This window comes from Cricetulus griseus, chromosome 2 (genome assembly GCF_003668045.3).
Source record: "Cricetulus griseus strain 17A/GY chromosome 2, alternate assembly CriGri-PICRH-1.0, whole genome shotgun sequence".
Classification (NCBI taxonomy): domain Eukaryota; kingdom Metazoa; phylum Chordata; class Mammalia; order Rodentia; family Cricetidae; genus Cricetulus; species Cricetulus griseus.
The window spans coordinates 436681301-436703961 of NC_048595.1; the positions used below are offsets into that span (position 1 = coordinate 436681301).

General features: G+C 43.1%; 1 protein-coding gene across 1 annotated transcript in view; it reads right to left on the bottom strand.

Annotated features, from left to right (window-relative positions):
* Positions 1-22661, bottom strand: part of Dner (delta/notch like EGF repeat containing) — a 287027-nt gene that overhangs the window by 126408 nt on the left and 137958 nt on the right. The window contains exon 5 of the mRNA XM_035441073.1: positions 11090-11235. Coding sequence (XP_035296964.1) covers positions 11090-11235 — 146 coding nt within the window. The remainder of the gene's footprint in view (positions 1-11089; positions 11236-22661) is intronic.

Consider the following 22661-nt stretch of genomic DNA (forward strand, 5'->3'; position numbering starts at 1 on the left):
CTGCTGCTGACCCTGTCCCATTTCAAATTAGTTCAGCTGTTCTATCTTGTAACAGCTGTGTCCACAGACATACTAAGTAAGTGGTCACTGGGGAGCCACCAATACTATACAGCTTGAGAAGAGGTTTAGACTGTAAGGTCACAGAAGGAATGGGGTGACCTCTTAACAGACTAAGCTCTCAGATCACACTGGCTGAGGGACTGGAAGTTGGGGAGGGTAAATAAATCCCCTAAGGGGTCAACCTAATTACCCTCAGCTCTAGGATCAAGCACTCAGGATAATTCTCCAGTCCTAAGCAATGGCACAATGCCCTTCTGTGAATGCCCTCCAGCTACACAGCTGCTTACCCGCATCTTTCCAGTAGGTCTGGTGCCTCACTGACTTAAGAACTGAAAAGTCAGCCCTTCAGAGAGGCAGAAACAAGGAAAGTGCTCCTGCCAGGCTTCCTGGGGAGGCTTTGTTTAATCTCTCAGGCAAAAAAAAAAAAAAAAAAAAAAAAAAAAAAAAAAAAAAAAAAAAAAGTCTAGCCAGACCTTTAGTGCTGTACTTCTTGCTCTCGTGTTGAATTATAGCTGGGGAGATGGTAAAGCACTCAAAGCACTCACTATGCAACCATGAGACCCAAGTTCTAATCTGAGTGCAAGTGCAGTGGGGCCACCCTTAATCCCAGCACAGAGGAGCAAAAATGGCAAGTTCCTGGGGCTTGCCAGCAAGCCAGTGGCTACTCTAGTCACTGGGGAGGCTAGGCTCAGTGAGACGTCCTGTTCTAAACAACAAGGCAGGGAATGACTGAGAAAGACATCTGATGTCATTGTCTGGCCTCTGCATGCTCAGGTGTACATCCAAGCCCACTCATGCATGTACACACACACACACACACACACACACACACACACACACACACACACACAGGAATTAAATCAATAAACTCTAGTTATTCCCCTGACACAATTCTGCAAAAGGCATTTCTTCTCTTTGTGAAGGCTTGAGTCATAATACATAGAATATAAAGCATTGTTTTCTCAAACTTTGCTCTAGACAAGGTCCAGAGAGTTGAGTCCTTGGTAGGATATATACCAAAGAGAATCATAGAAGAGATCAGCTGAGTCCCCTCAACCCTTCCAAGAGCTATAATAGCATGCCTTCAATATCCTGCTCTTTTTCCCATACTTCACCTCAGGCTCAACTCCAGACCCCCAGGGTCAGATCATACAGTGTGACAAGATGCTCCTTACAGGATCCATGCACACATGAATGATTGAGAAATGTCATGCCTGAATGTGTAAGGCGATGGCAAGTGACCAAACACATGTTTCCATCTTAGGCCTCGATTTTCCTATAAACAATAATCATAACATGGGGACACTGAAAATGTAACAGAGCCTGAGTGTCTTGAGAGAAGACGTGTGAGGCTGGGCATGGGGGAGCAAAGGAAGAGCTCAGCATCATCCTCAGCTACATGACGAGTTCAAGGCCAGCCTGGACTATATGGCACGCATCTCAAAAAACAAAAATAGTAAAAACCATAAATAAATTTTAGAGTGGGGAGGCATGTGGCAGGTTGTATGGCCCAAAAGTCCAGGAATTTCTCTTGACACTCTCCCTCCGTGAAGTAGCTCTGAGGCCTTGAGCAAACAACTTCAATCTATCTTACACATTGGCTCTCTTGGTGTTTAAAGTAAAATAAGTGGAGAGGCCTCCAAAAAACACCTCCACTCTAAATTCTGTGACCCTCAAAATGGCAGTCAATAATACAATCTTCAGCCTAATATGTTTGGAACGCCACCAGCCCTCCACAATGTCTCTGCAATTCTTAGCCCCAGGACATAGATACATTTCAACCTTGCAAAAAACATTGACGCCAGTTAGGAAGCACACTGAGACATTTGTCCTTTGAGATGTAATTTAGCATCTCTTGAAATAATCTAGAATCAATGATTCAAGCGTGTTGCCATATTTTTGCGCAGGCAATGGCACTGTCATCCTTCTGTTCTAGGACATGAAAGGCAGAGATGGCTTTTTAATTACACTAGCACCAAGAGTTGATAAAATCCTAGACGAGCTTAGCTGTGCCCATTAAAAAGAAAAAGAGACAGCTGGACCACACTTCCTTTGATGATCTCTGTGGTTAACGTGCTTCCTATTACTTGTATTTTATAATTCACAAAAATATTCCTTCTCTGGGGTCCACGGGGAACTCTCTGCAATAAAATATGAGATCTCGCCTCCTTTCATTAGCTAATAATGAGCCACCAGGACCTTGGCCCATTTTTATCACTCTGCGACCCGTTGGGGTGTGACTAGGCAAGGTGTCTTAAGCCATCTAAATGTACTTGATACCCTCTCCTTTGTTTTACATTTCATGGGCTCTGACACTGGGTTAGGGAGTTTTGCCTGTGTAATTTTATCTTGGCCTCACATCCAAAACATATACCCTCTGGCTCAAAAGGCTCTCTCTCTCTCTCTCTCTCTCTCTCTCTCTCTCTCTCTCTCTCTCTCTGTGTGTGTGTGTGTGTGTGTGTGTGTGTGTGTGTGTAGGCCAGAGATAGGGTCTCTCACTAAACCTAGAGCTCAGCAATTCAATGAGACTGAATGGTCAGCAGGCTGCAGAATCCTCTGACTCTGCTTCACCAGCACTTACATACCCAGCTTCTTTTGTGGGTACTGGGGATTTGAACTCAAGTCCTCAAGACTTACACAGCAATCACTTTACTTTCTGAGCCATCTCCCTGGCCCAGGCTCAAAGTTTTTAATGAGCCCTGTTATTAAGTTACTCTATGTAGGAAAAAAAATAAACAAGACTTGGCCTCCCCCTTTACAAGAACACTGTCTTAAAATAAGAGCCAGTCTTAAAATAAGAGCAAGTCTTAAAATAAGAGCAAGTCTCTCTCTCTCTCTCTCTCTCTCTCTCTCTCTCTCTCTCTCTCTCACACACACACACACACACACACACACACATCACCTATTAACTGGTTCATCAGGCATGTGTCACCCATTATCCATTATTTTACTTAGCACCCTCTCTGTTGTATCTTGCTCCCTTCTGGAAGGAGAGATTTCTCCAGAGTTCTGGCAGGGCCTGGGGGACCTGACCCCATTGCACACTAAATAAAGCATGAAAGGTCTTTCTGCATCCAGTGATTGCAGCCAGCTAGCCTTTGGATGCTAAATGCAAGGAACAGAGGCTACTCCTTTGATTTTTCTGTGAGTTCCTCATCCACTCTTCCACTCCATTGCTTTCTCACAATCCTGCCTGGTCAAAGTGCCCTTTTCCTCCAGGTCTCATGAGGGCCTGTGCCTTCCCTAAAATGTGGAAGAATTAGCTCTTAGATTATTGATGGTGAGTAGCTATGACATCTATGTCTGCCCTTCTTGCACATGCCACTGCCACCTACAGAGAGGCTCCCCATGGTGATGGTTTCAAACCAACAGGAGGACGACATCAAAGGGGTCACAGGCTCAACCATTCTGACCTGTTTCTTTCTGAATGGTGGGGAAAGGGCTGTGATGTTTAAAATTGTCACTGAAATCTACAACTTCCCAGGTCTTGCTAACTGTGAGTCTTCAACCAGAGATTATTTAATTCTGACTCAGTATTTTCAAAACTCACCACTTAAAGTGTGTGTGTGGGGGGGGGGGGGGGGGTACATGCCTTTGATCCCAGCCACTCAGAAAGCAGAGACAGGTAGATCTCTATGAGCTGAGGCCAGCCTAGTCTACTGAGTGAGTTCCAGGGCAGCCTCCAAAGCTACAGAGAGACCCTGTCTCAAAAAAAAAAAAAAAAAAAAAAAAAAAAAAAAACTTCGCCATTTTTTAGCCACATCCCTACATTTGTCAAACTTAGAACTGAATTTACACATCTACCTCAAAACTTGAAGAACTGGTTCCCTATCACATTCCCGCTCTTAAATTTCTTTTCCTAGTTTGGCTCACAGTCCTATAGCAGCTCTCACATGCAAAGGGCTATACTATTTGTTATATTAGTATTAACAAGTATATACTATACTGCTTGTTATACTCACAATGATTCTGAGTTGGTTGCTAACATGAAGGGAGCCCATGGTCACAGACTGTGGGGATGCCACCCCCTATAACCTCAGGCTGATCTCAGACATTTCTCTGGGCTCTCATAGAACATTTGCAAAGTTCTCCAAACACATGCATCACTGCGCTCTACTCCATCAAGAACTCTTCCAGCATGCTGCCCCAAGGCCTCTGGCTCCTTCTAGGCATCCAGGCCATGTCCTTCTAGACCCAATCTGTGTCCACCAGACCCTGGGAAGCCTAGACACCAAGAAGTCACTCAAGAACCCAGGCATGAGGTAGATGCAAATCAAGACAAATATATAAAAACATAAACACAACTCCAAAACCCTATTCCCCAAAAGATAAGGAAAATACTACCAGACTCGAAAAAAATTGCTTAGTGATACTTCTGAAAACAAAGATATTTGGAGCTGAACTTTAACTCTAGTTGGGAAGCTGAGAGAACAGGATCCAGAGGGCAGGCAGGCTGGTTAATTTTCAGACAGAAATCAGCATAAGAAAGAACAAAACCACATCTTATGACCCCCCCCATGGAAGGTCTCACTCCCCCTGGGGAGCAGAAAGGATATGTGATAGGTAGGGTGTTAGTTGGGGGGGGGGTAGGGAGGGAGGGGAGGGAGAAGGGAACTGGGATTGACATGTAAAACAATCGTGTTTCTAATTCAAATTAAAAAAAAGGGAAAAAAAAGGAACAAAACCACAGAGATCTGAGGGAGCTGAACAGGTTGTGGGGGTAGGGGCCAGAAGCTAGAAACACTGCTTGTGAGTCCCCATCATTTCTCTGTAGATGAACCCTGACATAAACAACCTCAGGCCCTGGGATTTCCTGAAAGCTCTAAAAAAAATGTACCAACTTCCATGGAAGGAAAGGGATTGGTCATAAGGCAGGCAGGGCCCTAAGAGGCCAGCATCTCCTACCTAGGTCATGTGGGACAGAAAACAGGGATGTCAAGCACAGTAGATAAAGCCATTTGTTACGGTCAATGATTCAGAAATGCATTTCTCATAAGTCAAAGCAACATAGAGGAACTTAATCTGGCCATATGTCAGACAGGATTCCAGAAAGCACAAACCTGTGGCTGCTTTGAGAGTAGGGAGAAAGGTACCACAAGGTCAGGACTCCAGTTCCATAGCTAGAAACCAAGCTAAGACATGGTCTCACAGGACACAAGAGCAATGGAAGAGCAATGGCAGCTGAGTTCTCTCACAAAGCTAAGTCTCAGTGTGTGGCTCCGGTGTCCCAGCCTCAAAAGCAAAGGACAGTGGTTTCATTCCTAAGGCAAGAGCTAGGGAAACTTCTAGGTAATTTCCTGAAAGCAGAGCCCTGGCCCCTTTACCTATTGATGGACACAAAGCCAACAAGTGGGAAAATGATAGAGCAGTCATTGTTCCATCCAATCACTTCCCTGTCTTAGGTTCATTATTAACTCCATGTGGAAATTACCAGGACAGTCATTGAGTGAAAGCATGGTGCACACTCACCATGGGAAATCAGCACGAAAGGGGCAATGGTGAACACATTCCTGGGCTCTGTTCATGGGACTATTGTCTGCAGTCTACCTTCCCTTCCATCACCCAACTATAGCATCAGAGTTTGAGTGACAGGCTGAAAGGCAACCTTCTGTCAATGGCTTCAGGCTATTCTTAGCTGATGGAATATTTTAAAATTCCCTAAGACTTGTGTATGAGGCAATTAACTACACAGAAAGAGGCAACAGAGAATCAATGGCATAGCGAGAATATTATGGTCAATCTCACACATCAATTTGGCTGAGCCACCATCCCGATATGTCTGGTCACCCGTTATTCTGGATCTTGTTCTGAAAGGGTGTTTGTGAATGAGATTTACACTGAAATCAATAGGTTTTGAACAAGGCAGATTGCACTCATAATGAGTGAGTCTTATCATTCAGAAGACCTGCCTGGAATGAAAGGTGGGTGTCCCCAAACCAGAGGTGAGCCCAACAGCAGATGATCTCCAGACTTTGTTCAGCCTGGTTCTGCGGCAGACAGTCTTAGGACTCAACTGTGACTATTTGTGCGGCCTCCAGTTTTCAGGCTCCTGCCACTAGATTCAGGACTTGCCAAGATTTCACAGCGACATAAACTTATTCCTATGCCATCCTATTGCCTCCATATTGTTGGAAGGTTCTAACAAACCTCTTTCCATTCAGAGACAAGGCCCATGCCATCTAGTTTTGAATCTAAGCATACTCAAAACCCCATGCTGCCTTTCTGACAAAACACCTATAAGATAATCAAGGGGAACTGGGAAGATAGCTCAGTCATAAAAGTGCTTATCTTACAGGAATGAGTACCTGAGTTCAATCCCCAGAGCCCACATTAAAAACAAAGGAACAAACAAACAAAAACAGGTGTGGTAGCAAGCACTTCTAATGATAGTATTAACCAGGAAAAAATAGGCAGCTCCCTGAGGATCAGGCTACCCAGTCCAGCATACTTGGTGAGGTCTAGGCCAGAGAAAGACACTGTCTCAAGAAACAAAGTGAACAGCACTGGAGGAATGATCCCCAGCTTGATTTCTGGCATCCATATGTGCACACATACACGTACATGTACACAAAGATAATCAAAGTGTTGATCATCAAAGGTGACCACTGTTAGCAGGACGCCCTTGGTAACAAAGTTCAACAAGAGAAATTGGTAGCCAACAGTAAAATTCCTTCCATAAGACATAAGATCAGCACAAAGCAGGCATACAAAAGGCCCTTCTAGGGATGGTGGGGTATCTAAGAAGAGCAACCACAGCCACCAGTCAACCTGGAATTGAGAAATATCACTTCACCAAAATACATCTGACAGGAAAGAAATGAGCTCAACTACTCAGTGAGAGTGGTGTGGAAGTAATGGAATTGTTCCTATCTTGATGGATGATCTAATACAATAATATAAAATGATTAGAAACAATAAAACAAAATCACCAAATACAGTTTTATTTTCCTCGTGCTACAAAGTAGATTCTTGCATGGAGTGAAAGGCTGGACTGTGTAACTTTTGACTTTAGGGAACAATAAAAAGAAACACAATGACAATGGTCCTCTGTTGCTGCAGCTACTTAAGTCACTGTATCTGCCCAGACAATGGCCACAAAAAAGATACAGAATTCAAGTAAGCACCAAAAAGATAAGCCACCTTCCTGTTCCTTCTCTTCTTGTCATAGCTAGCAGCTCTGTCTATGGAGACAGTTCCTGCCTGGATAACAACACACCATGCAGTGTTAGGTTTTCAATAGACATGATGATCATTGGCTCAGGGTCTGGGGACACAGCTCAGTCTGTAAAGTGCTTACAGGACAAGCATGTGGACCCAAGTTCAGTTCCAAAAATCTATATTAAAAAGTCAGGTACTCTTCTTGTACAGCCACTTTGGAAATCAGTATGGCAACTCCTCAAGAAAATGGGATCTACCACAAGATCCAGCAATTCCACTCCTAGGCATATACCCAAAAGAAGCACATTCATATAACAAGGACATCTGTTCAACAATGTTCCTAGCAGGACTATTTGTAATAGCCAGAACCTGGAAGAAACCTAGATGCCCCTCAACCAAAGAATGGATAGAGAAAATGTGGTACATTTACACAATGGAGAAAAAAAAACTCAGCAGAAAAAAAACAATGGAATCTTGAAATTTGCAGGAAAATGGATGGAACTCGAAGAAACTATTCTGAGCGAGGTAACCCAATCACAAAAAGACAAACATGATAATGTACTCACTCATATGTGGACCTGCTTTATGATACATAGTAGTGACCGTGCTTTATCAGAGCTGTTTTTAATGATGTTGCTCAGAATGGTTTCCTTCCAGATGATAATTGAGAAGCTAATTTATAAAAAAGAAAAAAAAGAAAAAAAAATGGTGCCAGGTACCACAAGAGTAACAGAACTGTGCTGTTTTCTGGGATTTTGTTTTTTTTTTTGTTTTTTTTTTTTTTTTTTTTTAATGGAGTGTGCTGGATGTCTCTACAATTTTGTTCAAATGACTGCAGAACCTGGAAAAGCTGTTGCTGCTATTGATGCATAACATACTGCTATTATTGGTCTTTTATATAAATATAAATATATATATACATATATAATTTGAATTTTTGGAAACTTTAGCTGTGCTGTCAACTTTGGAAAAAAGTAACCGTGTTGAGTTGGCATTGTACAGAAATTAACAGCCATATTGGTCTAGAAATGTTGAACTTAATTTTTTCCGTTTTTACAGGGTTAACGCACTGTATTAAATATGTAAGGTCTTATCTATGTGGGTTTGATTACAAAAACTAATAAAGTACTCTCTAAATAAAAAAAAAAAGTATGGGACATAAGACAAAGAGCCCTGGGTAATCTTGTTTGGCCTTGGTTGCTTTATCTTCAGTAAACAAGCATCCCAGGTATAGTCTGAATACTGTTCTCTGAATATGTCAAATATGAATATGTAACCCTTGAAAGTATCAGTGTACTGTACACCCTGAAGCACAAACGGACCTTTTTTGTTGTTGTTGTTGCTTGTTTGCTTTTTCAGTAAACGTTATTTTATGACCTGGCTTAATCTTAAAACTGTAAAAAAAATAAATAAATAAATAAAAAGCATAAAATTCACAACAAAAAAAAAGTCAGGTACAATGGTGCATATTTGTGGTCCCAGCACTATGGAGATGAGATCCTTGGGGCTCATTGCCTAGTCAACCTAGTTTAATGGGTGAGCCCTAAGCCCAGCAATAGACCCTGACTCACAAGGCAAAATGAGGGTAACAGGAAGAAAGCTGAGGCTGACCTCTGACCATCACATGCACAAGCAAACATGCTAGTATATATCCCACAGATACACATGAATGTGTACACACACTGAGATACACATGCAAAACGACTCAGAGAAGTTGACTGATCACAACATTCTGAAGGGAAATGCAAAGCCAATAGCAGTGAGACTCCAGTTGACCTGGTGCAGGGGGATGACAGCAGCTGAGCCAGGATAGCTACAACCTGCTGGAAGCTCTTCGGAGAAGCCAATGTCCCCAGTGAAGATGTGCTTGCTCTGAAATGATCTGTCAAAATGAATGTGGACTCTTCACCCAGGCTTTTGAGTCTTTTTATCCTGTGTTTGGCAAGGTTTCCCAAGTTATCTGCCAGGTGCTAAATACCTCTCCAGCCTTTTCAATGACTCTGAATGCAAGCAGAGGCTCCTGGCTAGAGCTTCCTCATACAAGTCCTACCTCCTCAGTGCATCCCTGCCACATGCCATTGTGAGGTGATGCCTGCCTTCTAGTGAACCACTTCCCTACAGGGCCAGCCATTAGAAAACAGAGCTCATCAGAGCTTCATCAGTCACTGAGCCATCTAGTCCATTCCTGGGCACGTACACAAAGGACTGACGCCATATCCTGCCACAGAGATACTTGCTCGGCCATGCTCATCGCTGCTCTAGTCACAGTAGCTAGGGAGTGGAGTTAGCCTAGATGTCCATCAAGAGATGGATGAATAATAAAAAATGTGGTAGATACACACATGACAGAAACCTTCAACTGTAAATAAAAATGAAAATTTCAGAAAATGACTGGAATTGGAAGATATCATATTGAGGTACTCAGGAAAACAAAAGCTGTGTGTCCCCCCTTCTCACGTATGGCTCCTAGCTTCTGATTTGTTTACAGTTTATGTGGCAGTGAGTGTGGTCAGAGGCCAGGAAACCAGGAAGGGGGCAGTGAGAGGGAGAAAGAGAAAGAAATGCGGTGAGTACAGAATGCATGTGATATGAAAGAGAAAGGAGAATACTGGGGCTGGAAGGGTAGAAGCAGGGGGTGGGGAAATGGGAGAGAGAGTTTCAGGGAGGGCAGATTCACCACAAATAAGTTTGATGATGGGAAATGTCCTTCTGTATACATGTTTCTCTTATTGGCTGATGAATAAAACAATTTTTGGCCAATAGAGGCAGGGAGATAGGCAGGACTAGGAGATGAGGAGAATTCTGGGAAAGGTAGGCAGAGAGCGTGTGCGAGGAAACACCACGTAGCTGCGAAAGGAGTAACAGGTCCAGGCATTCTCCGGTGAGCCGAGACCATGTGGAATTATACTCAGATTTATAGAAATTGGTTAATAATTAAAGACAGAGCTAGCCAATAAGAAAATGTCTTAAGGAAACCTGTTACTTTGTCAGCTCATTTTTTTAAAAAATAAGGTAAAACGCATTTTTTGCAGATTTTTTTATTTGAATTAGAAACAAGATTATTTTATATGACAATCCCAGTTCCCTTGTCCCTCCCGTCCTCCCCTACCCCCCCCAACTAAAACCCTACCTATCACATATCCTTTCTGCTCCCCTGGATGGTTAGGCCTTCCATAGGGTGTCATCAGAGTCTATCGTATCCTTTACGATAGGGCCTAGGTCCACCCCAGTGTGTCTTGGCTCAGGGAGTATTCCTCTATGTGGAATGGGATCTCAAAGTCCACACCTATGCTAGGGATAAGTACTGAACTACTACAGGAGGTCCCATAGATTTCCAAGGTTTCCTCACTGAAACCCATGTTCCTGGGGTCTGGACCAGTCCCATGCTGGTATCTCAGCTATCAGTCTGGGGACCAACAGTTCCCTGATGTTCAGGTCAGCTGGGTAAAACACATTTTTAAAGACTTCCAGAGTGGCAGTGCTCACTTGAAACAGTTCTCTTTTACTGACACTGCCTTTTTCAGAACTAATGAGGCCTCAGAACAATTCAGTGGGGACAGTAAGGGTGGGGGCTGTGTACATCTTCCCTGCAGGTTCACGTGGAAGCCATGTCACCAAGTAGGCTCCACGTCACTTCCTCATCTTCTCTGCAGTTGCCAGACCATGACATTCACATTCCCCCACTTCTCTTGATTCTTCTACCAGAAGTAACATCAACTTCATGCTAGTTCAGGAAGGTCTGTCTATGCCTAGAACTTACTCCAGTGACTTCAAAGGTCATATGGAAACTCATATCTGTATGCTGCCTACACATATTTACAAATACAAATCTGTTTAGTTATAGTAACAGAAGCTATCGGGTGTCCCTTACCTCTGATGGCTTCGTGACACATTTTCCTTTTCCTGAACACTCTATGTCATTCAAGCGGTTGTCCCCAGGCACACAGTTGCTGGCCTTCACTACCAGAGTTAGACGCAAAGCCACGATGGACTTAGCAACAGAATCGTTCACAAAACCTAAAAGAAAACAGGATAACAAGAAATGTAAAGCCAGCTCTTCCAACACATTTTCTACAAGACTAGAATTTTGCCTAGGCTGAATTCAGTCTGAAAGTCAGATAAACACAGTAACACAGAGGGGTAAAATAAGCCACACAGCTTCTGTCCATTCAGACCTCAGGTCCTTAAGATGCACCAGTCCCTCCAAACATTATGGGGAATTGCCAAGGACAAAGAAGAGGAGCATCAGGCATGTCCTTATCATCTTGTTCCACTCCTGCCCTTGTCTTGTGAGAGACACTTGTCTGCCAGGGCTAAATCTTTGTGATTCAAGTTCTGAGATTGCGCCCTGGTCTTCACCCAAGGAGAAAATGCATGTGTTGCTCAATGCTTCCTTCATCTGTGTATCTCCTGGATAGTCAAAAGTTCTGGAAATTTCTGAAGGCCCCACCTTATATCAGCCCACCCCAGTGAGTGCCACGTTGGGCAACTCATGTCTTCCTGTTACGCTAGCTCCAGGAGATCTGACACTTTCTTCCAGCTTCTACAGGCACATGTGCAAGCTTGCACATGAACACACACACACACACGCGCGCGCACACACACACACACACACACACACGCGCACACACACACACACACACACACACACACACACACACACACACACGAAGAGAGCTTCTGGCTTTTTGTATAATATAATACATATCAATTATATCATACAAAAAGTTAATTCTTGTGTATTCATTTCACAGTCATGTATGACTTAATTTTCATTTTCATGTAATGGAGTTTTTAAGTTTAGATTCTCTATTATGCTTCAGGTATCACAACTTCCTACAGGCATTGCCAGGTCAAATACCTATATCACATAGGTTCAGAAGGGTTTCATGGTCACTGTATCCAAGCTCTTTTAACAGTCTATTCCTCTGTCTGTCCTGAGACACAGGGACTTAGCAGACTTACATTTTTTTCTTGTTGAGTACACTGCAGTAAAATAAGAAACTGGGTATGAAACAGAATGCCTTGGGGCTGCCTTGCCTGCAGGACAGCCAACACCCTCTCCTTAATGATGGTCACTTAAGAACACATTGCTTCTGTAGATGAGAAATCAGCAACCTTCTAAACAGAGTGTTCCCAATTTAGATGCCCTTGCACCCCAGGGGTGCTGTGTATTATTTCCTAAGGCTCATTACCACAGAGTTGTTCAAAGTGTTCCTTGACATACTGGGTTCACTTTCCATTCTTTTAAATGCTAAATGGAGGGCAGGCAGAGAGCAAAAGCATGAAACAGGTCTTGAATTGGGGGAATCAGAGGAGTTACGAGGTTCTGCAGTTCTCAGACTCCCTGAAGGAACACACGGGTTGTCAGGAATGTTGATGAGGCCCTCTGCTCTCAGAACTATTCCTCAGAGCTGTGGGAAGTTAGTTTCTAGACTGTGCTCCTGTTATTTCTTGAACGTTCAAGCAAGTCCTGCTGACACTACACCAGCTCCCCATATGCCTTACAAAGACACTGTGTCAACTTGGTGTCTCCGTGGAGATCAGAAGTAGGTTTCTGGTGGACAGTGGTGTTTTCATCCATGGGTAGTGGCTGCTTTCTTCCTCACATTTGCTATTGAACCTCTGCTGTAGATAGGTTCTGGGGAGGAAGGAAGCAGATAACTTGTTCCACGGAGCCTCTACACTGTGCAGAAACATGCTGCTCACCCCAGCTCTACAGACACTTCCATCACTCTCCCCTGCTGGCAATACTCCTCCTTTTCCCACTGTGAAAAGCACTTAGATCCTGCTCTGATCTCACCTCACCTGGGGGCATTTCCTCACTCTTCCAGTGCATTTTGAGATTGGCTAGGTCCACCCATGCTCAAGTTTGCGTCATGCATCAGTCCCTGACTATTTGTCTTAGATGGCTCCTTCTTATGCCACCCCTACTGATACCTCCTTGGTGACCAAGAACAAGTCTTGGAGAAGGGATGGGTAACAGGTCAAGACATGGGTACACAGAGCCAAAACAGCAAAGACAGTGCCCACAAAAGAGTTCCAGAATGCCTTATGAAATATGTACTATGTCCACTCGTGTGGGGGGGGGCATGCCATGCACATTCATGTGAGTGCGTTCCATGAGGAGGCCTTGTAACAACCTCAGGTGTTGTTCCTCAGATGCTGTCCACCTTTATTTTTAGGCAAGGTCTCTCAATTGCCTGGCACACACAAAGTAGGCTAGGCAGGGTGACCAGCAAGCCCTGGGAATCCAGGTATTTCCGATTCCCCACCTCTGGAATTGAAAGTACATATCAGCACACCCCGATTTTATTACATGAATTCCCAAGGTCAGAGTCATGTGCTTTCAAAGCAAGCACTTCACTAACTGGGCCATCACAGAAGAACGTCAGTCATAGTAATGCATGAATCCCAAGTTATTGTCAACTTATGCTTACCCCGGGTGGACAAAAGGTGACTGACAAACACTGAGATCTTATTCCAAGTGACATTTTCACACATAAATAATAGAGACAAGATATGGCATCCATCATTATAAAAAAATGTTCTTCATATCTTTCCTTTGTTCTCGGGCTTCATATTAAATGCTTTCAGTTGTTTTTTTTTTTTTTTTTAAATCGAGCTCATCTGTTCTCTAAACATTTAGAACACATAATGTTCTACAATTATGTAGAAGAGGCTTTCTTCCAAAGATTATGTTTTAAAAATCTATTCAACTACTAAATGCATTTAGCCAGCAATAGTTTAGACAAGTACATACTTTTAAAGTACACAGGTGTAGTTTCCTACATAATTCGCTTCTGTTTCTTCAATGAGCACTGATGAGTTCACTTCCAGTTCCCCAATGAACACTGAGGGAGCTCCCTTCTACTGATGAGGTGGCCAAGCAGACTAAGAGAACAATAATAAGTCACCCTTGCTTCCTGTCACTCTAAACTTTCGGTCAAAAGGAGTGGTTCTTTCAGCAGTGTTGAAACTAGTGGCTTCAGCCAGGCTTGTAGTACAGGCCTATAATCCCGGCTACTCAAGAGACTGTGGTAGAAAGATCAAAAGTTCAAGGCCAGCCTAGGCAATGTAGTAAGACTTTGTCTCAAATAAAATGCAAGAAGCTTGGTGGTGGAAGAATTGCCTAGCATGCCTAGGAGGGGTCCAGCTCCCAGGAATGAGGAAAGAAGCTTCAAACCCTTGCAGAACATTCTCCAAACTACATATTTCCAGACCCCAACATACATGACAAAGAAGCTGTGATTTGGAGTAGAATCCTGGCAGACTTGTTTTTGAAAAAGTTTCCAGGGAGCTGGAGAGGTGGCTCCGTGGTTAAGAGTGCTTGTTCAGTTCTCAGCACCCATTTTACACAGCTCACAACTGCCTGCAATTCCAGTGCCAGAGAATCTGAGGCCCTCTCAGTGCCCATGATCACCTGAACTCACATACACACATACTCACACGCACAGACACCCACATAAGTGCATAATTAAAAAAGAAAGATTCCACAGCATAATTCTGGCATGTACTTCCAGTTAAGAATCTGATATAAAAACTAATAAGTCATGTCATCGTGTCATTTAAGTGACAATCACTTGGAATGAGAGACATTCATGGAGACTCCTAGAGTATATTTTATTCACATGTTTTTGGAATCCAGGCAACTGATTTTTACTCCCATGCTCACCATACATGACTGAAATTCTTAGTGCAACTCAGAAAGAAAGAACTGTGCTGGCTGTATATGCTTAATAAGATCAAGATTATTGGGGCCTTAAAGGCCTTATTAAACTATTAATGAAGTTGCACCTGTCCCAATTAAATGCAGGAATTAGCTATAAACTGGCAAGTTAACCAGCCCTGATCTCTGTCCACCGGAGGGCCACACTGCCTGTGATATCATCTTTTACTTATTGAAAAATCATCTTTCTAAACAAACAGCTTCCTCTGCTGCCCACATTTGTGAACTTTTTGGTATGGCATGGAAAGAAAACACTTCTATTTTGAATTTGCACTAGAGGCATTTCTTTAAATAAAACTTTGTAATATGGGGGACTAGGTGGGGGGATGGCTCTAGCTGTGCAAGCATAGGGACCTAAGTTTAGGACACATTTTAAGGAGAGAGGCAGGGGAGATGGGACAAGCCAGGTATGGAGACTCTCCCTGTAATCCCCACATTGAAGAGGAGATATGGGATGGTCCACAGGGTTTACTGGCCAGATACTCTAGCCAAGGGGGTGAATTCTAGATTCAGTGAAAGATTGTCTCAAAAATAAGGGCAATTTGGATTAGTCGAACAGGGGTTGAGAGCAATGGTGGCTCCTGCAGAAGACCTGGGTTTGATTCCCAACACCCACATGGAGGCTTCCGATCATCTGTGCCTAGGCTCAGAGCATCCATGTCCTCTTCTGGTCTCTAATAGGCACTGCATGCACATGTTACACAGACATACTTGCAGGTAAAACACCTATACACATAACATAAAATGCAAAAAAATAAGAGCAATTGAGGAGGATACCCTATGTCAATCTCTGGCCTCCACCCATATACACACATACACACGCATACAGATATATGTATGAACACACACACACAGTATTCTCAAACTACGTTGCATCATCATGATACCTGTTGCTGCTTAGCCATGTTCTCCAGTCCCTTATAGTGAGTCACTGAAATGAATAGCTCATGTGCAAGGCCCTGTGTGCATGCTATGAGAATAGTAGCTAATTGCTCCTGCCATGTCCGAATATAACTTAACTAAGTTTTTGCACCTCCCTTTGGGGTTGTCTAGGGGAAATGTCTGGAATACCCAGAGTGAAAGCAATGCTGTCCAATTTTTCCAAGCAGCAGTAGCTAAGTCAGAGCAAAGGAACACTTGGGAAATTCCATGTGTCCAGGACGGGAACTGTGCCCCTTACAGGAAGAATCTGAAATAGAACAAAATGTACTCCATAAAAAAGATACTCTTTGAGACATACATGGTCCCCTGGAGAAGGGGAAATGAACAAGATCTCCTGAGCAAATTGGGAGCATGAGAAGAGTGGGGGGAGCTAGGAGAATGAGAAGGGGAGAAGAGAAGAGGTGAGGAGGACATAAGGGAGCAGAAAGGTTGAGTCAGGGGAAGGATAGAAGAAAACAAGAATGGAGATACTATAATAGAGGGAGACATTTTAGGTTTACAGAGGAAATCAGGCACTAGGGAAATGTCTGGAGATCTACAAAGATGACACCAGCTAACAATCTAAGCAACAGAGGAGAGGCTACCTTAAATGCCTTCCCCTGATAAAGAGATTGATGACTGACTTATATGCCATCCTATAGCCTTCATCCAGCAGCTAGTGGAAGTAGAAACAGACACCCACAAGTAATCACTGAACTGAACTGGAATCCAGTTGCAGAGAAGGACAAATGAAGAGCAAAGTGGTCCAGACCAGGCTGGTGAAACCCACAGAAACAGTTGACCTGAACATCAGGGAGCTTTTGGTCCCCAGACTTATAGCTGGGATACTAGCATGGGACTGATCCAGACCCCAGGAACATGGGTTTCAGTGAGGAAACCTTGGAAATCTATGGGACCTCCTGTAGTAGTTCAGTACTTATCCCTTGCATAGGTGTGGACTTTGGGAGCCCATTCCACATAGAGAGATACTCCCTGAAACAAGACACACTGGGGTGGGCCTAGGCCCTATCCCAAAGGATATGATAAACTCTGGTGACCACGTATGGAAGGCCTCACGCTCCCTGGGGAGCAGAAAGAATATGTGATAGGTGGTGTTTGGGGGAGGGTGGGGAGGAGGGGAGGGAGAGGGAACTGGGATTGGCATGTAAAACAATCTTGTTTCTAATTCAAATAAAAAAAAATCTGCCAAAAAAAGATACTCTTTGGGACATTTGAGAACTGCTAGAAGTCAGTATGATCCCTTTCACAGACACTCCTAACATACTCAGAGGAAACTCAGAGTGTATGGCACTACTTTACCTTCTTTGAGATATGAAATCAACATATTATGAAATAAAGTTACCAGAAAAAAAAAAAAGACATCCCTACATCAAACATCCTAGAGGGCTGACTGACTTATTGGAACCTTGATGATTGACAAGCATTGGACTGTTATATCTTGAGCTACTGTTAGCTCCCAAAGTAGCTATTAATTGCCCATCTCTGGAAATAAATTGACCTACTATTATCCTTGAAGCTTAAATTAAGTAAATCTTTTGGGATGTACAAATAGAGCCCTAGTTTCCACCAACCCAAAGGCTGAGAATGTCATGAGGCAGCATTGGAGCCCAATAGCAAAGATTCCCCTTGTGTAGGGGAACCTACCTTCTTGCTGTTCCCACCAATGTATTTGAAAAGCATCTTGATTTATGCTGTCCTTTTGTCCTGTGACTCTGAAAACTTCACGAAGCTCTTACCACATTGGAACATGACATTTGGGTGAACCTGAATCTGTGTTCCCATGCCATGCTCACTTATATCCAACTCCAGAATAAACTTTCTCTCATCCCCTTTGAAGCAAGAGCTGTGTTCTTACACTGATGATATGTAATATAATTCCTAATACAGGCCCACTGTGGTAGTTTGAAAGAAAATGGCCCCCAAAAGGAGTGGCACTTGTTGGAGGAAGTGTGTCACTGTGGGGGGTGGGCTTTGAGGTCTCTTTTTCTCAAGCTTCCTTCAGTGGCAGTCAGTCAACTTCCTGTTCCCTGCAAGATGTAGTACTCAGCTCCAGCACCACATCTTCCTGCATACTGCCATGCTCCCCTTCATGACCATAAGGGGCTCAACCTCTGAAGCTGTAAGTGAGCCACCTTCAATCAAATGTTTTCTTTGTAAGAGTTGCCATGGTCATAGTGTCACTTCACAGCAATAGTAAACCCTAACTAAGACACCTACTCAGAAAGACTTGTCTCCACACCCAGCACTCTAAGAGCCAGGGGCTTAGACACAAGCTGTCAATGGAGAGGAAGCTCTGTCAGTACCCACACTTTCTGTGGTCTTTTCAAACACTCAGGGACTTGTGACACACAGGAGGCTAAGAAGGTGCTCCAGCTGCAGCCTGACAGAGACTAAAAGCAAGGGAGAAAGATAATTATTAATGAAAAGAGAGACACAGGAGGTAGGATGGGGAAAAGGGAAGATAGCCCAAATCTTTCGTGTAGATTGGACAAAGGGTGTGAGGGAAAAGATGAAATCACATCTGATATAGTTAGTTGAGGTATAAATAAATGGGTCAAGATTTCTACTGTAAACATTAAATTTGAAATGCTTTTCTGATTTAAATATATGAATATTTATACTTTTGTGCATAAAGAATAAAACTGAAAATACACCTGACCGAAGTTTTATACTTTCTCTTTTTAAATTTTTATTTTTGAATAAAAGAATAATCTTTTATTGTGTTGTTTGAGAATTACACATATGAGTACACCCATCCCTCCCTCCACTCCCAATTCCTCCGTGTCCCCTTTCACCTGCACCTCTCATGTGCTCTTCTCTTATAAACACACACACACACACACACACACACACACACACACACACACACACACTTAGAGTCCAATTAGAGTTGTCCATGTGTACACGGGTCAGGCTGACCACAGGGCCATGGGAAACCTCTCAGATGACTTGTCCCTAAAATGCTGGTGAGACTCCCCCAAAAAAATGGGGCAGGCAAATTGGTAGTCAAGACACATAACATGGATAGTTGTGAACATGAGGGCTTATACAAACTTGATATCATCTGAACACAGATGATAGCAAGTATACAGGAACAGAGAAGTATGCTACGGGGGAGAAAAGGGAGAAAGAACAGGACTCAGCAACAAGACCAGATGTAATGTCTGAAAATAAATTGTTGGGTTGTTTGTTTGCTTCTTTTTGTTTTTTGAGACAGGGTCTCTCTATGTAATCCTAGCTGTCCTGAATTTTACTGTATAGACAAGACTGGTTTCAAACTCACAGAAGTCCTCCTGCCTCTGCCTCCCAGGCACTGGAAGTAAAGGCATGTGCCACTATACCCAGCCTGTTAATTGAGTTGGGTATCATTACCAGGCCATAATCATACTAAAAAAGAAGAAGAAGAAGAAGAAGAAGAAGAAGAAGAAGAAGAAGAAGAAGAAGAAGAAGAAGAAGAAGAAGAAGAAGAAGAAGAAGAAAAGAAATGCCTATAAAATGTTTTCAAGCACAGAATTGGTGAGAAAAGTTTCAATTTCTATTTCTTTTTTCAATTATTTATTTATTTATTTATTTTGGAGAATGGTGGTTTGGCCTTTGGTCTGCTAGCTAATTTGTTCGTGTGCTTTGTTTGGGTGTTTGAGACAGGGTCTCTGGTGTTCCCAGGCTAACCTTGAATTCACAGCAATCTTCCTGCCTTAGCTGATAAGTACCTGAACTGCAGATATGAACCACCACACTCCACAGTGAGATTTCTTAGAAAAGATAGAGAACTACAGATTAGAACTATGATTGTATTATAAAGGAAAACTTCGGCCCATGGTGGGAGTGGGTCTTGAGCTCTCTGCAGAGCTCAACGTGCCATTTGGGTGCTAGAAAAGAGAAAGAGAGTGCTGGAGGAAAACAGATGTTGAGTGACTAGATGATTTCCCTACTGAGGTCTAAAACCATAATGAAAGCAACCCTACAAAGGCTACCCAGGGACCTGTTAACACCCCCAAGGAACTAGTTAGGATGACAAATAAAAGTTGGGCTTCCCCTTTCCCCCATTTCTGCTCTCCTGCCTCCCCATCCTCCCAACACACAAATGCACACAGTGCTCTTGCTGCTGCCTAGGGGTGCTCATTAACACAGTAAGGAAGTGTTCTCCAATCATTACAACAGCCCCCCTTGGTGCAAATGAGAAGTGAAAGAGGGCCCAGCCATTATCCTTGGAATGCAGTGGTCAAGCATCAATTAAAGTGCAGGGAATGGCTGGCTTCAGGCCATTAACTGTTTATTTTACTGCCTTCTTCTCTAAGGCTAATGCTAAAGAGTCTTAAATGGACTTTGTAGTTAACACCTCATTGGGATTAATAGCAAAGGGGATTTGCACTTCTCACTTCAGTCGTTTGGTTCAAGATCACTTTCCTCCCTCTTAAAGGGAAAGCATACATGGAAAACAAAAATTCTGACCATAAATTCTTAAGCTGTAAGTGCTCGAAATAGATTGCACTAAGTTTGCTATTAATGCTTGGAGTCATTTGGCACAGGCTTATAACCTATAAATACTATTCTCAACTCAGGAAATCCCAAAGCACGGAGATTTTCAAATAGCAGCTTCCAGCTGCCAACCTTGGGGCTCTGGCATTCACTCCAACCAGCTCACAATGACCATGAGGCACAGGGCAGGGGGGATGGCACGCCTGTGCCAGCCTGTTAAGAAGGTCAGGAAGGATTCTACCTGCATCTGTGACTCAACACTTGGAGACCAGGTAACAAAATGGAAGAAATCAATTCTTGACCAGGAGCAAAGAGCTCCATTCTGGGTGTGAGCTCCAGGAATGACCAAGTTGTGGGCTAACAAAGCAAGGCTACCTAACACTTCTTGACCACAGGAACTCAAAGGATCTTCAGTCCTGTTTTCTCAATGAAATCTGGATCAGGAGGTAAATTGGGAGGAGGGACTGACTGGTCAGCTCGTTCAAAAATGCCTCCCGTATGTCAATGCATTTGTGCTGCCCCCAGTGAAGAACCTGGCGGCCACCCAAGGACACAGGACCTCATTGCAATCTTTTTTATCTTCTCTGCACAAAGTTTTTAGTCAGTTTCTACCCAAAAGGTTGGCGATTGTCGTACCTGCTTGTAATATTTTGTTGTGGTTTGTTTTATTTCGTGTTTGAGACAACAGCTGGCCTTCACTAGGTAGTGAAGGATAACTCTAAATCCAATTCCTGCTGCCTTTACCTTCAGTGTGCTGGAATTATGGGCACACACCACCACATCTGTTTTATTGGGTGCTCTGGAACCAGTCTGGGGCTTTGTGCATGCTGGGCAAGCGCTCTAAAACCTGATGTACCCCAGTCACACTGTGAGTGTTGATGCTTAGAGGAGGAAGCTGTTGGGGAGGGACAGTTTGCCCATGCAGATTCCTAACCTTCCTAACGCTGGGACTGTTTAATATAGTTCCTTGTGTTGTGGTGACCCCTAACCATAACATTGTTTTTGTTGCTACTTCATACCTGCGATTTTGTTACCATTGTGAACCATTATATAAATATCTGGTATGCAGGATATCTGATGTACAAACCCTGTGAAAGGGTCATTTGACCCCCAGAGGAGTCATGATCCACAGGTTGAGAACCACTGATGTATTGAACCATGCTTCCTGAATTAGGGGACACAATGGTACATAAACAGCAGCCATCACATTGAAATTTCTTGTTCTAAACCACCAAATGGGTTACAGTTAGGTAGCCACGTGACTATGGGGACTACATATTATTATTTTGCTTTAAGGGGAAAAATGGATAATGTGAAGACATTCTAGGAAAAAAGTACAGCCAACTTGTTGTCATCTGAGCGTGATTTTATTTTCAACATTCACTGCTGTCATACAGAGCAATGTTACCACCACTTTCCTACTCAGGCATCTCTCCAACCTACAGAGAACTCTGACAGTGCAATGTCCAGGAATTGGCTTTAAAGGTTAACAAAAAGGACTAGATGGAAAGTCTTCCCTAAGTTACAGTGCAACAGCCACTTAGGGATTAACCTGAAAAGCTACATTTTTGCAAAATTTCTTTTCAGAAAAGTATCCATGCTATAATACTCCTTTTCCCAAGGCTGGTGTTGGGTAGCAATTTCTCTGAATCGAAATATTTTCTCTTGTCCTGTTCTACCAAGTTAGGCATCTGGTCTAGAGGAAATCATGAAGGTACCACCTTATATGGACAAGGTACTAATTACATCACACCCTCTCTGCCTCTTCTTTGCTATATATAAAGCAGGGTGATTGTCAGAGTGGTCACCTTCTTGGGGACCAGGAAGAAGAGAAAGAACTTAAGTAATTTTGTGCCTTAGACTCCTTTCTAAAAGAGAAATAATTATTTCCTAAATGGTTGTTTTTGACAGGGTTCATAAAATGCAGCCCAAACAGATAAAAACTTTATAAATCATCATTGTCATCAACACCATCCTTATTACCTCCATCAGCAGCCCCATTAGCATCACCACTATCATCAACAGCAATATGAACAAACAATATCTATGTAAAATAAGGCCTTAGTATTTGGGCTTCAGGAAAAACTACTGCTGGCTGTTAACTTTGAAACAAGAGAAATGGATCTGTCTGGGAAGTTCAAGGTACCAGCTGAGCTGGTGTGTGGTGAAGGCCATCTCTTGATTCATAAGTGGCCATCTTCTCACACGCAAGAAGAGGGAAGGACTGCCCGGTGACAAGTCCTCCTTTGCATGAGCATTGCTTTTAGGTGCACTACACTCTCACAACCTAATC